General features: G+C 44.7%; 1 protein-coding gene across 1 annotated transcript in view; it reads left to right on the top strand.

The window, feature by feature from the left end:
* Positions 1–12,541, top strand: part of rit1 (Ras-like without CAAX 1) — a 30,558-nt gene extending 18,017 nt beyond the window's left edge. Inside the window, exons 5-6 of the mRNA XM_080442439.1 lie at positions 213–404; positions 6,554–12,541. Coding sequence (XP_080298565.1) covers positions 213–404; positions 6,554–6,784 — 423 coding nt within the window. The 3' untranslated portion in view covers positions 6,785–12,541. The remainder of the gene's footprint in view (positions 1–212; positions 405–6,553) is intronic.
* Positions 12,542–13,663: the final 1,122 nt, after the last annotated feature.

The following is a 13,663-nucleotide window of genomic DNA, read 5'->3' as shown; positions in this document are numbered from 1 at the left end:
TTATTGATGACATTGTGTGTGTGTGTGTGTGTGTGTGTGTGTGTGTGTGTGTGTGTGTGTGTGTGTGTGTGTGTGTGTGTGTGTGTGTGTGTGTGTGTGTGTGTGTGTGTGTGTGTGTGTGTGTGTGTGTGTGTGTGTGTGTGTGTGTGTGTGTGTGTGTGTGTGTGTGTGTGTGTGTGTGTGTGTGTGTGTGTGTGTGTGTGTGTGTCCAGGCGGAGTTCACGGCCATGAGGGACCAGTACATGCGTGCAGGCGAGGGCTTCATTATCTCCTACTCCATCACTGACCGGAGGAGCTTCCAGGAGGCGCGCCACTTCAAGCAGCTTATCGACCGCGTACGGCGCACCGCCGACACCCCCGTCGTCCTGGTGGGCAACAAGTCTGACCTGGCCCACCTGCGCCAGGTGAGGACCATGTTCATGAATGCACCTGGTATTAAAGCTGCAATCCTGAACTTATTTGAATGACAGATTAGTTAATACAATATAACTAGTATACCTGCACGATTTCTTATTGCCTCGCTTCGTTGTGTAAATAAACATTTCAGAACGATGGTACGTGATGTGCAATGGAGGGAGTGCATCTTATACTAACCACTTGAACCCCAGCATCCCTTTTCTGGGGGGAACATTAGTCAAAAATAACCGATCTACAAGCTGAGCTTGTATTTATATTATTATATTATAATAATAGTTCTACTTCATTCCTACTGACCGCCAGAGGCAGTGTTTTCAACACCTGGATATCATCGCGCGCTCGCGCATAGGTCGAATATTAATACCAACAAAGTCACTCGTGACCTGTGTGCACGCACGCCACCTATATAGGTGCGGGGCGCACAGCGTTCATCCTCTTTCATCTTTTCGCCTCCAGAAGCGTAGGTCGATACTTGCAGCTACGCGTGAAGTTTCGTAACCAACACGGTTGGGGCTACGGACTACGGTCCGTCCTCCAGAGACTGCGTAGCCTGCTACCATGGAATTACGTTACCCCGTTTATAGGGGCTGTCGGAAAGGAACAAGGAAGGAGAGGGAAAAAAAAAAAGAACGCATGCGACGGTGAATGGAGTTAGCGGTTGCTTGCTAGCATTGGAGCTAACGACAATAACACCGTTAACTTTCCCCGCTCCACCGTTGTTGTTGAACCTGGCACAGATAACTATGGAGCCATAGTTGTACATTGGCGACGGTGAGTGCATGTGTTGTGCTGTTTACAGACAAATAAAGTAAAAGAGGGGAAAGTATTCAGCGTTGAGGATGTATCCCATTCTGCCGCTTTGAGAAGACCGTCTCTCGCCTCGATGACACGACGGCGGTGGAGCCAGATTGACTGGTTAATGTGTCTCATAGAAGGTGTTCTTTCGCCTCGAGGAGACGACCAAAGCGCTAATGAGCGCAGTGGCAGATAACTGGGCTCCATTAAAGTACAAATACCTAAGCGAAATTGAACTTAAGTACAGAACTGAGTACATGTACTTAGTTACTTTACACCACTGTATGAGCGGCGCTCTTCTGTGAATGGGTTTGCTGAAAGTGGTTCTCACTTTGACGCAGACATTCTATCTACCAGACATATGGCGCTTGTTAGCTTGATTGCTATCCAATGGCTCAGTCAGTACACTGTCTACCTGCAAGACTGTAGGTCCCTGGTTCAAACCCCAATTTAACCAGTCCAATATAATTTAGCTGCAGCTAATAAAGGACATCCATAGTGTGCTTCACTCTGTCGTTATTGGACGATATGCTGTGTACCTATTACTACATGTACTTGGTGCCGCGCTATGAGCTTGTAGATCTGCTATTTTTGAATAGCCCAAAGTGTAAAATAATGCTTTTTAGCTCAAATCTAAAAATGACACAGTTCCAGGTCTTAATGGGATAAAAGAGGTCTCGCTGATCAATGACAGCTGACTTAAGCAGCATATATGCCAATACTGCCACTGTGTGTGCTTAACCTCACAGTTTGAGTGTGTATCATAGCTTGAGTGGGACTCGCTGCTGCTATTCAGGTTATACTGCTTTGTGCTTGGTAGTAAAATGGAATTATAATACTGGTATGGTTCAAGTGTGTCTTGCCTTGCCATCACTTGGTTATCATACTGTGGGTACTTGACACATGACTTGACACTGTGGCTTGAGTGGTTGTCGCTCCTTGCTACGACGAAGTTACATATTAGTAACATTGTACTCTGGGTACTGATAATCAATAAGCTTTGTTTATTGGCAATGGATCCCCATTAGCTGCGGCAAAAGGGGAAACCAGCAGCTATTCAACATATGCAGTATACTGGGAATACTGATGTCATAGCTTGAGGGTATGCCGCTCTGCTGCTATCCAGATAATACTATGTGCTTGGTAGTGAAATATTCTTAAAGAATTCTATATGACGATAGAAGTGTGTTTCGCTTTGCCACTTCTTGACTATCATACTGTGTCCTTGACACTGTAGCCTGAATGATTCTCGCTTTTGCTACGGCTACGTCATCAGTAGTATTGAGTGTCTCACTCTGTTGCTGTTGCCCATGGATTATTGCAACAATTGCTGGTCCCAGAAGGGAAGGTCCATTACTTGTGCCGGTCATGTCCTGACTATGGTGCCTGACACAGGCTATGGCCGTGAATGTTTGGCTAATTGCAGCGGCATACTGCTGGCAGAAAGGCCGACTGGGTTGGCCTGGTTGGGGCGGATTTGCCTCCCACAGGGATGCTAGCATTGAGCCCTCTGGATGCTTTCTCAGCTAGAGGAATTGTCAGGATGACGAACTCTTGGCCACTGAATTGAAAGCAGTACATGGAAGTACAAATTCACAATACAAGGTCTACTAAATTGGAAAACTCATTAAGCACCGAGCTTGTTTAAGATGAGATCCCCATGCACACAAATCATGATGAGGCTGGACAGGAAAAAAGAAACAAGAAATAATGACTGACAGTCATGTTATACCAGCTGCATGCTGTATTTTGCACTGGTAAGTGCCACTGCGGCGTGCCCCCCAATGGAATATAGCCTACCTCCCCTAGCATTGGGAGTGTGTCTCGCTCCGCTGCTGCTGGTCGCTCCACTACTGCTTGTCACTGGACGAAAGAAGGGAAAAGGATTAGCGTTGAGAGTGCATCTCGCTCTGCCGCTTTGAGAAACCATGGCGGGCGGCCCACCGCCATATGGCGTAAGCATTAGGAGTGTGTCTCGCTCCGCTACTGCTTGTCGCTGGACGAAAGGAGTGTAAAGTATTAGCGTTGAGAGTGTGTCTCGCTCTGCCGCTTTTGGAGGGACCACGCCACTGCGGCGTGCGCCCACTGGAATATACCGCTGGCATTGGGAGTGTGTCTCGCTCCGCTGCTGCTGGTCGCTGGCCAGAGGAAAGAAAAAGGAGGGGAACCACGTGCGGCCCACTGTAACGTAGCTTCAGCATAGCAAGTGTGTCCCACTCCGCTATTGCTTGTCGCTGGACGAAGGAAAAAAAAGGGGTCAGCGTTGAGAATGTATCCCATTCTGCCGCTTTGAGGAACCACGTGCGGACCACCGCAACATAGCTTCAGCATAGTAAGTGTGTCCCACTCCGCTACTGCTTGTCGCTGGACGAAAGCGTTGAGAGTACATAGCCCAGCTGGCCATATAACGGCTTGGCCTAGATGGATGCGTCCAACAACTATCGTCGTTGTACACCCTCGGTGCCGTACATCATGAGATTTGGCATGTGGGCCAGTTCCAGAACCTCTTACCAAGGGCTTGTCAGCCATGGGGAGTACAGCCCAATATGGCCTATACCTAAGGCTAGTGGTTGATGCCAACATTGCTTACTTTACTTACATTACCTTACTGTAAGTCGATCCGGATTAAGAGCGCCTGCTAAACGCCTTAACTGTAAACTGTGAGCATTGCTTCTCTGGTGGTGTCACTAGATGAAGCTGTCGAGCTGGATGACCGTTGCTCATGGCCACAGTGTTAGTCTCTGATCTGCTAACTAAAGCCATGCCACAGCGGCTGGAATGTGAGGTATTGGACATTCCCTTGACTACCTCGCCCTGGCCCTCCGGAATGCGAGTGTTGATGCGCAGACACAGCGCCTATCCAGCGCCTATCCAGCGCCTATCCAGCGCCTATCCAGCGCCTATACAGCGCCTATCATTCTAGGCGTTTGCTTGCATGATTAGAGAATTGGCACTGTTTACTTTGGTAATGAGCCAGAGCCTCTGGGTGTCCCGGGTTCGACGCCAGGCCAGAAGTGGGTCGATGTGTGTCCCTGTCTGAGCCCCTAATTGCCCCATGAGCGCCAGATAATGGCGGCTCACTGCTCCTAGTAGTTCTAGGATGGGTAAATAAATACAGTGGACAAATTTCACGCATGTACAAATGGGCATATATATTTGTGGCTTGGGCCTCAAACCCCAAGACTGCAACAGAATGGTGAGGGTCTCCAGCCAGTGTCGCTAATGCACTGGACCTGCGTGCAGTCCACCTGGCCCTCAGGATGGTTATGCCGTGTTCAATAACACAATAGGTCAACAGTCTGCCTTCTGGGGCGCTTGACCCAGTCAGTCTCTGCAGGAGGCTTGGAAGCTCCTTTCGTGGACCTTGCCTCATCTTGCAAATTTCATAGCAATGCGCTTGTTGGGTGTACAGTCCAGGCTGCGGACTTGTTTCCCACTGGAAGCCTCTTGGATCCGATAGCAGTTCGGATCACGTGCATAGGTATGGCAGAGCGGTAGTACCGTTAGCCTTGAGGGCATAACGCGTTGTTGACTGTCTGTCTCCCTTCCGGGACAGACCAGTCCGTTAGGGCAAGATGCTCTGGCCTACTGCAGCTTCTCAATGAAGTGCCTTGGCCTCTCCACAGAGACAAGCTCCCCTGTCACAGTTAGGGGGGGAGGTGCATGTGGCATCCTCACTCCTAACCTTCGGCTGCGTCATTGGCCACTGAAATTCAAAACTATTGTCCAAAAATTACTGGATTTTTGGGCATCGTACACCAGGGCGTTGCACGCCAGCGAGTGTAGACTGTGCTCTAGTCGGGACAAGGGCCACTGCATAGGTTAGAGCGTTGCTCTGTGCTTATGCTGCCCTAGATATCTGCGGATGATGTTAGATGGAGGGTTCAGCCTCTCTACCATTGAGATGCTCTCCGCGTTTGGCCCCCACAGGTTGCATGGGTGCCTTCATGATGCTTGCCTGTGGTATTGGAAGCTTTGTCCCCAGCCGGTACATCGGGCTGCTCTCAGATGACTATCTGCAAGTACTCTTTGTCCTCACTGCAAAAGTGAGTAGATGGGCTTTATGCCCTGGCCATTGCCAGAGACTGTTAAAGTGGGATTCCGAGGGGTCTGGGTTTACCATATGGCCGACCCCTCCTTACGTCCTCAGAGGCTTTCTGCATTTCACGTCAGCTAGCCTATGGATTTGTTAGTTTGCTCCTCAACCAGAGGTGGAGCAACTGCATTCTAGTACCTGCCTATTGTGTCCCGTCCGGGCTCTGTGGCAGGACATAGCTGTGATGGCTTGGAGCAGGCCAGGAGATGCAGCCGAATGGGCTTCATCTTTCATGGGCTTTTGCCCGCTCCTATATATAGTCAACCTGGCCGTCTCGCATCCTGTGGCGACGGCTGTGGTGTTGTCTGTTTATTCTATCTGCAAACCGACTTCGGTAAGCGCAGATTCCTCGTGACTATGTTGGTATTAGTCATCCAGGTGTTGAAAACACTGCCTCTGGCGGTCAGTAGGAATGAAGTAGAACGAGAGTTATGCATATAACTAAGGTTCTACGAATTCCGGATGACCGCCAGAGTTGACTGTCACTCGGAATCTCGTTCTCGACGAAAAGATTTCATGAGGATGAACGCTGTGCGCCCCGCACCTATATAGGTGGCGTGCGTGCACACAGGTCACGAGTGACTTTGTTGGTATTAATATTCGACCTATGCGCGAGCGCGCGATGATATCCAGGTGTTGAAAACACTGCCTCTGGCGGTCATCCGGAATTCGTAGAACCTTAGTTATATGCATAACTCTCGTTATATAGTATCGTTGCTGTCCGGCAGAAACAAACTCCATTTTGATGCTTTTGCATTTTTCCCATAAATCAGGGCCATTGAACACCCTTTACGTCTGTGTGTTGGTAAAAAAAATATTGAACCAATGAAAAGCATTAAAAAGCGCTTCTGACAAAACCAGCTAACTCCATTGGATCCTCAAACTTTCTGGTGGAGTTAGCTGGTTTTGCTGACTCCAGGCTCCACCCCCTTTTGACCTCCAACCTCATTGTGAGCTTGGAGGTCCATTCAGCTGTTCTTATCAATGATGAACAAAACCTCCTAACTCCACTTGTTTTCATTTCCTGAAAAATGAACATTTTGGAGTTAGCTGGTTTCTGCCGGACAGCAGAGATAACATATAATAAGTTAATCATCTCTAATATTTGTCGCTGTTCACTCGATTGCACCACCCTCATTGAGTCAAATTTGTTAAATGGGAAACATATTTGGTGAATAAAAAATGATTCAACTCTCACAAGTTTTCCTCTGTGCTCGTCCCTCGTCATTGTGACCAATAAAACAGGTGGCGGTGGAGGAGGGCCGCGAGCTGGCCCGCGAGTTCCAGTGTCCCTTCTTCGAGACATCGGCGGCGTTCCGCTACTACATCGACGAGGTGTTCACGGCGCTGGTGCGCCAGATACGCCAGCGCGAGGCCAAGTCGGTGCGCAGCGGCGACCGCAAGGCCCGGCGGAGCCGCTCCTTCTGGGGGCGCATCCGCCTCACCTTCCACAAGAAGCACGACACGCAGCACTGAGGGACGCTGTCCACACGCACACGCACACACACACCCACACACACACAGGGGTGCACTGGAGGGGGGGGCTGTGCTCCACTAGCTTTTTGAGCTGGCAGGTCGGAGACAAGAGAGACAGACAGGCGATCATGAAAGACAATGAGACTCTTAATCGTCTCCCGCTATGAGAGGAATGTAAGACATTGATGGCTTTCACATTCCTTGTACACAGGGGAACCTGCGTTTGAGCTGAATAGAATGAATAGAAATCACTCTATCAATCGCACTATCAGAGCTGTTCTAATGTGCGTGACATCATTAAAATACATCTCCGCTAGCTTAAATATCCCCAGTACACCCCTGCACACACACACATGCACACGCACACGCACACGCACACGCACACGCACACGCACACACACACACACACACGACTCTACCATGGGTATGCATCTGGTGGGGGAGGAACTAAAGAAATGTCCTGAGCAGGTCATCACCCAGCTGCACCTGATCCCAAATCACACGTGGTGACGCCAACCTGTCGGTTGGCCCAGATCACAGATGAGGGTACAAACATCTTAACCAATTGAACCCCCAGCGTCCATATTCTGGGGGGGGGACGTGAGCCAAAAATAGCAGATCTACAAGCTCACAGTGCGTCGCAAAGCGACGCACTGTGAGCTTGTAGATCGGCTATAATCGGATATTTTTGGGGACGAAGAGATCTGGTGTAGACGGACAAAAGTGGTCAAAGTACAGTTGTAACCAGTTCTCTAAGACTACGGGGGTTTAAGTGGCTAAAACCTGTTCAAAGTGACCCAAGACTCACGTGATTGTAAACGTGACCTACCTGCTGACCTTTTTGAGGGCTGGTGTCCGGGATTCCGTTCTTTGCTATAAACCCATCAAACGGTCAAGTTCTGCTGTACCTTTCGACCACCGAGAAGGAGGTTCATCATGAGCGTTTTCTTTTTTTTTTGTCCTGCCCGGCCAACATCCCCTCTCACAGAGGTGGAAGAAGCCCACCATGAGTCGAAGACCCCCAACCACTGTCATCTCACTAGAGACAAATGAATACTAGTCTGGTCTGCCATCCACACAAACTGCAACCTAAGCATGCTAAGTTGACATGAATATACATGAATTTACACAAATAGGTATTAGAGATTTTGAGCTGTAGCAACAGCACCACATTCTGGTGAAAGACGGGAATTCTGAACGCCAAGCCTCTTCTGTGTGGTGCACTAGTTTCTCCTTTATTCCATTTCCCATGTTGGCGTGCTGGGCTGTGGGCAGTGCCCGCAGGAGTGCTGGTTTTCTGGTGTAGTTCATTTGACTTCCGTTGGCGAGAAAGGAAACTTCAAGCAAAAAGCAAAAGGTCAACGGATGGCGTTTGTTTCCTATTATCGGTTGGCGCCCGGGTCAACGCTCACCGGTGTTGAACTGAACACTTCACTGAACGCTTCCGCCGCTTTTAGTTTGTTCCGAGCTGGCTAATTTATGCTTCGTCAACAATAACATTGTGAACTGAACATTTTATTTTCTGTATGTTCAAACTGAACTAAGTGTCAACGCGACTTTGCGTTTGGGGGGGGGGGGGCAATATGTCCGCTAAACTCACATGAAAGCGAGTGAGACCAGACTCTACTTTATTGTATTGTATCTCTATTGAGAAAGAGGGCTTGGGCTTTGTTACTGTCGGGTGGAAACCTTGTCTGTCCAAAACTGTTCCTTTTTTAATAATATTTTAAAAACGTTTTAAAATAGTGAAAAAGGCTGATGCGACACGGCACTCTTGAACGATGAAGTATGGCATTCATTTGAAATATGGAGATACAAGGTTTCTACCCGACGGCAATGATATACTATTCAAATTCATCTTATTCAGCAGGGCAACAAGGACGCGAGGTGACACTCCAATGTTTCTAGATTTTCACTTCCATTTCACAGTGCAACGCCTTATTAGCGCTGTGTCGTTTTCATTCTTATTTGCCTTAAGTTTTCTTTTTTTTTTGTCTGTTTTGCAAGACAAATGAACATTGTTTATGACTTGTGTTGGATCGCGTACTGTCCAGCTGTGCCATCGCTGCACTGTAGATAATTAATAATGAATTATTAATGTAGACGTGTGGTTCACAGTGTTGGGCCGTAGCTAAGCTACTAGCTGAACTACATTTCCCAGTGGTTTGTGGGTAACTTCACTATTGTTCTGAATTACGTAGCTTCCAAGTAAAGTTGTTTCTTTACCATGTAGCCGGGTAGCTTTGGCAAAAGCTACATCACTACATTTTCAGTGGCACATCAACTCAAAATAACACAACGTATGGGTTTTTGAGTGCAGTTTTTCGCCACATCAAAGATAATTCTCCAACTTCATCCATTGTCAGCTTTTAAAGTCATATGTTTTATTCAATTACTGGGTGCCATAACATGTCCTCAGCCACATGACCGACTACATTAGGTACAAAGTAGCTTCAATGTAGCCACATACTTTTACTAAGTAACCTGTAGTGTAGATAGTTAATTTTACTAAGTATCCTGTATTGTAGTTATCTACTTATTTTTGAAAGAGAGCTTATAGTGTAGCTTGGTTATTTTTCATGAAGAGTAACTAGTAGCTTAGCTAGCTACATTTTGAAAGTAGCTCGCCCAACACTGGTGGTTCGGTCATCTTTTCAAGACGGCAGCACTCTTAGTTGAAAACTTTTACAGCAAAAGTTGCCTGGCCGCCGTTTAAACAGGAAGTTGACACTGTCGTTCACACTGGAACTAAATTCACACAGATAGATAGAGTTATATGGGGCTCAAGCACGGATTAATGAGGCTTCAATAAGATGGAATGCGGATGTGCTGAGATTATACGTTTAGACCAGTGGTTCACAAACTTTTTTATTTCAAGGACCCCCAGTTTGAAATGCATTAAGACCCCCTTAACTCTTTGAGTGTGCAAATAACTCCAAGAGCGTACAAATGGAACCAAATGGATTTGGTTCTAGCCTCGCGTGGCCAGATTCGTCTGGAACCAGGCTAATTTGGTTCCATTTCACTCTCGGAGTTACAGACCTGTAGGGGTCCAATTTGGTTCCTAACTATCGAACAATGACAAGCGAAGGGTCACACTCAGAATGATGAGTTCAATGTTCTCTTTTATTTCTCCATATGCATTAAGTTACAAATGTTTCGGCTATCCAGCCTTCGTTGGTGTCGAAGGCTGTATAGCCGTAACTTAAAGCGGCACTATGCAACTTTTTTTTTATTAATAAAATTTAACTTTGTCCAATCTTTATGGTAGACTATGTTAATACAATATAACTTATACCTTTGGGGTGGTTGTGCTTTGTCTCCCTGCTCTTCCATTGAGACATTTAGATCGTGTCAAAGGTCACGTCTCACCTAGACACAGGATCTGACACGGATTTTGACCTGATGGTCGAGATTGAAGTTATCCCCTGAGCAAGCAGTCAGGCTCTATTAGCTCAATGGTTAACATTTCAGCGCTTGCGCAGGAAACCGGGGTCAAATCCGGGGGGAGAAGAGGAAAGTTACATAGTGCAGCTTTAAGGTATGGAGAAATCAAATAAAAGTGCGACCCTTTGCTTGTCATTGTTTATGTTTTATGAGGATAACGCACCAGACGAGTCAGAGCGTGGTGATAACAAAAACAGGTTGTTCCTAACTATCAATCACTTAGCCGGGGACCCCTTGGAGCACCTCCCTCAAGGACCCCCTGAGGGTCCCCGGACCTAGGCCTGTCACAATGATCACATAATCGTCTAATCGCAACTATTTGAGATAATCGCAATTATTTTTGCATAATCGTCAACATAAAAATAATAACAGAAATAGCAGATCTACAAGCTTACAACACGACACTTCATGCCGTGTTGTAAGCTTGTAGATTGGCCATTTCCGCTATTTAAAAAACAATACTAAATTTAAAGTATAAAATGATTAAATATGTCAGTAATGTCTTTGTATATTTAAGTTATATCTGCCCTGTGCAATGTTTTATTGTAAAGCCTGAAAGGCAAGCAGAAATGTAATTCTGATTCATATGTTCCAATGCCAGAAACACAATTAAATCGTTAATGGCAATTATTTGTATGACAATTAATCGTCGAGGAACCACTGGTGTAGACTTAACACGTCCCAACAGAACGTGGAGCATTGAAGGACGCGGGAAAGAATTGGAAAGCAACTCGCAGAGAGCCGTGGCATACTGTAATTACTAGTTTTATACTTGATTGCGTGACCCGTCGCGTTGCGTGGGCTTGTGGATCTGCTATTTCTATAGGCGCGGGACACCGGTGTGCTACTAAGGCCTTGTTCAGACCGAACAAGGCCGAAAGTTGGGTTGGTTTTTAAGCAGTCTGAACAAGGCTAAGGAATGTGATTCAAATTCCGATTAGCAGAAATCTGTTTCCATGTGTTTTTTCTGCTGTTCAGACTTGATCAAACCAATCTGATTCCAATCTGGATAGGCCAAATTTTGTATTTGGGCTGACAGTGTGAACGTAGCCTAAGGGCCCTATCTTGCATAAGGGGCCTTACCCTTATGCCTAAACTTTTTTTGGCATTTTTACTATTTTGAAAATCTATTTTAAATAGTTCAAATAGACGATCTGCAAGCTCACAAGGTGTTGATGTAGATCGGCTATTTTCACTCTTTTTCAAAATAGTGAAAATTGCCCAAAGTGTTTAGGCATAAGGTGTAAGGCAAGATAGGGACTAGACTGTACAAATTCCTCTTAAAGGGGTATTTCACTTTAAAACACTTCTGGGGTCATTTTCATGTCTACTTAGGTTTTTATGTACACCCCAGACAGTTTTTAAGTTGCTATTGGGTATTTATATTTGATATTAATTTGATCAGACACCCCCCCCCCCCCCCCCCTCTCCTCCTATATTCAACTTCAAGTTCAAGTTAACCATGTTAGACTCGTTGAAAACACACGTTCCTGCCTCTGGTGACTGATATTGTCCTTCTAATGAATGTGTAAACACTAATTGAAAACACGTCCCTGCTTCTGGTGACTGATTTTGTTCTTCTAATGAATGGGTAGACCTTTCGATTATTTCATTAAGTTAATATTTTCTGCAATGCAGTGTTGCAAGTCCATGCATGAAATAACCAATATAAATATTGAATCAAGCACACCAAAGCCTGAGTAGACATTAAAATGACCTGATTGACCACAGAAGTGTTTTAAAGTGCCCCTTTAAGGTCCTGTAGCAAACCCCATTCAATGTACTGTAGCACAGCAGATATGGGCTGCTCGGGTCCAAAAAGTCTACAGTCTTTTTTTATTTAATTTTATTTCTGTTAATATTATTTTATTTTGTTCTTGTGAACACAAAACACTCTGTGCAACAACATGAGTCACGTTCAAAATGACAACAGGAACTGGAATATAAAGGTGGGGGTTCCTGTGAATCCCAGTGATAAAATAGTTGTTTTGATCCTGTGACTTGTGTATTCTGATGGAAATATATGGGAGGAAGCTGTTCTTTTAGGAGACAAAATATATCTCTAATCTTTGTATATTTTCAAATAAAAAGGTGATGTCCATTCATTGAAATAAGTTCTGGATTGCAGCTTTGAAAGTTCCCATGTTTATTACTACCAGCATAATATAATATGTTTTGATGTTTCTGTTTGTAATGAAAGTTCCCTGTTCAGATGCTATTTCAATCTTAATTTGTCCTGTAGACGTTTTCCTCTGCAATCACCCTAATTTATTTTCTGTTAACACTCCTAAATAAAATGGATCACTGTCATATGGGGAGAGATTCATTAATGTTGTTGAGTGTTTGTATTGTATGAAATTAAATTGGCTTGTTAGACACGCTAGTAATGTGATGCAGATATGTACAGATAATGTAACACATTCTACAGGAAACCTACATTTACACTTTTTTTATTTTATTTTTTTATCTGAAAATGTCATAGAGGACAAGTTGAACTATGAGAAATACATTTATCATGCCATCTCAGCATGTTTTTACATTTGAATAAAACATATTTTTATACACATTTCACCCCTTAAATGCCAGGCCCTGTCACAGACATGTCTCGACATGTGACATGTTAGAATGGTTTCCTAATGAATGTCGTTGATACAAATATAATTGTCTCATTCCTCACACGTCCCCGATTATAAGAAATATATCAACTTTTAAATCACAAGTAGTGGATGATAAACCCAAAATAACCACCAGGCATTCATAGTTGTGAAAAACAAATAGCTTTACACAGGATATTTTTTTATAAAAACATAATAGTGGATATAATAAACCCACCTTAATCTACACAGTTCAACAGATTATTTAATCAATGGTTTCACAAATGATCAATTTTATGTCAATATCCTGTGTGACAGGACAAGACAGTGTTGTGATAGGACTAACTGGATTCAATTGATGTAGTGCAAGCAATGTTTTGTGTGGTCAATGGTCATCATTTTTACTTTTTAAAATGAAGGCTGAAAACCTAAAGACCTAATATAAGTGAAAACCAATACATAATTAAGTATATAAGTGCAGGTCAAGTGCATTTACACCAATACTGCACTGACCAATTCATCCAAGATGGCACATTTAAGGCAAGAAATACAAAATTATACTGCAGAAGATGATGCCAGTATGTCATTATCATGGTCAGTCATGGTCAGTATAATGGTCAGTTAGTAAGTTTGAGAACCACTGAACTACACTACACTATATCACAACAAATACAGAACACTAGTATTATATCAGTGGGGAAAAACAATGTCACCAATTGAGCAAATACTATATAGTATTTGCTCAATTGGTGACATTGTTCTTAGCATATTTGTATTGATGTAGTATAATATACTACATCAATACAAATATGCTAAGAACAATGATGTTGTCAGTGGT

Source organism: Gymnoscopelus braueri (assembly GCF_963280865.1).
Source record: "Gymnoscopelus braueri genome assembly, chromosome: 11".
NCBI classification, from domain to species: Eukaryota; Metazoa; Chordata; class Actinopteri; order Myctophiformes; family Myctophidae; genus Gymnoscopelus; species Gymnoscopelus braueri.
The sequence above is the reverse complement of the archived record's forward strand: the minus strand, read 5'-3'. Positions and strand labels throughout refer to the sequence as shown.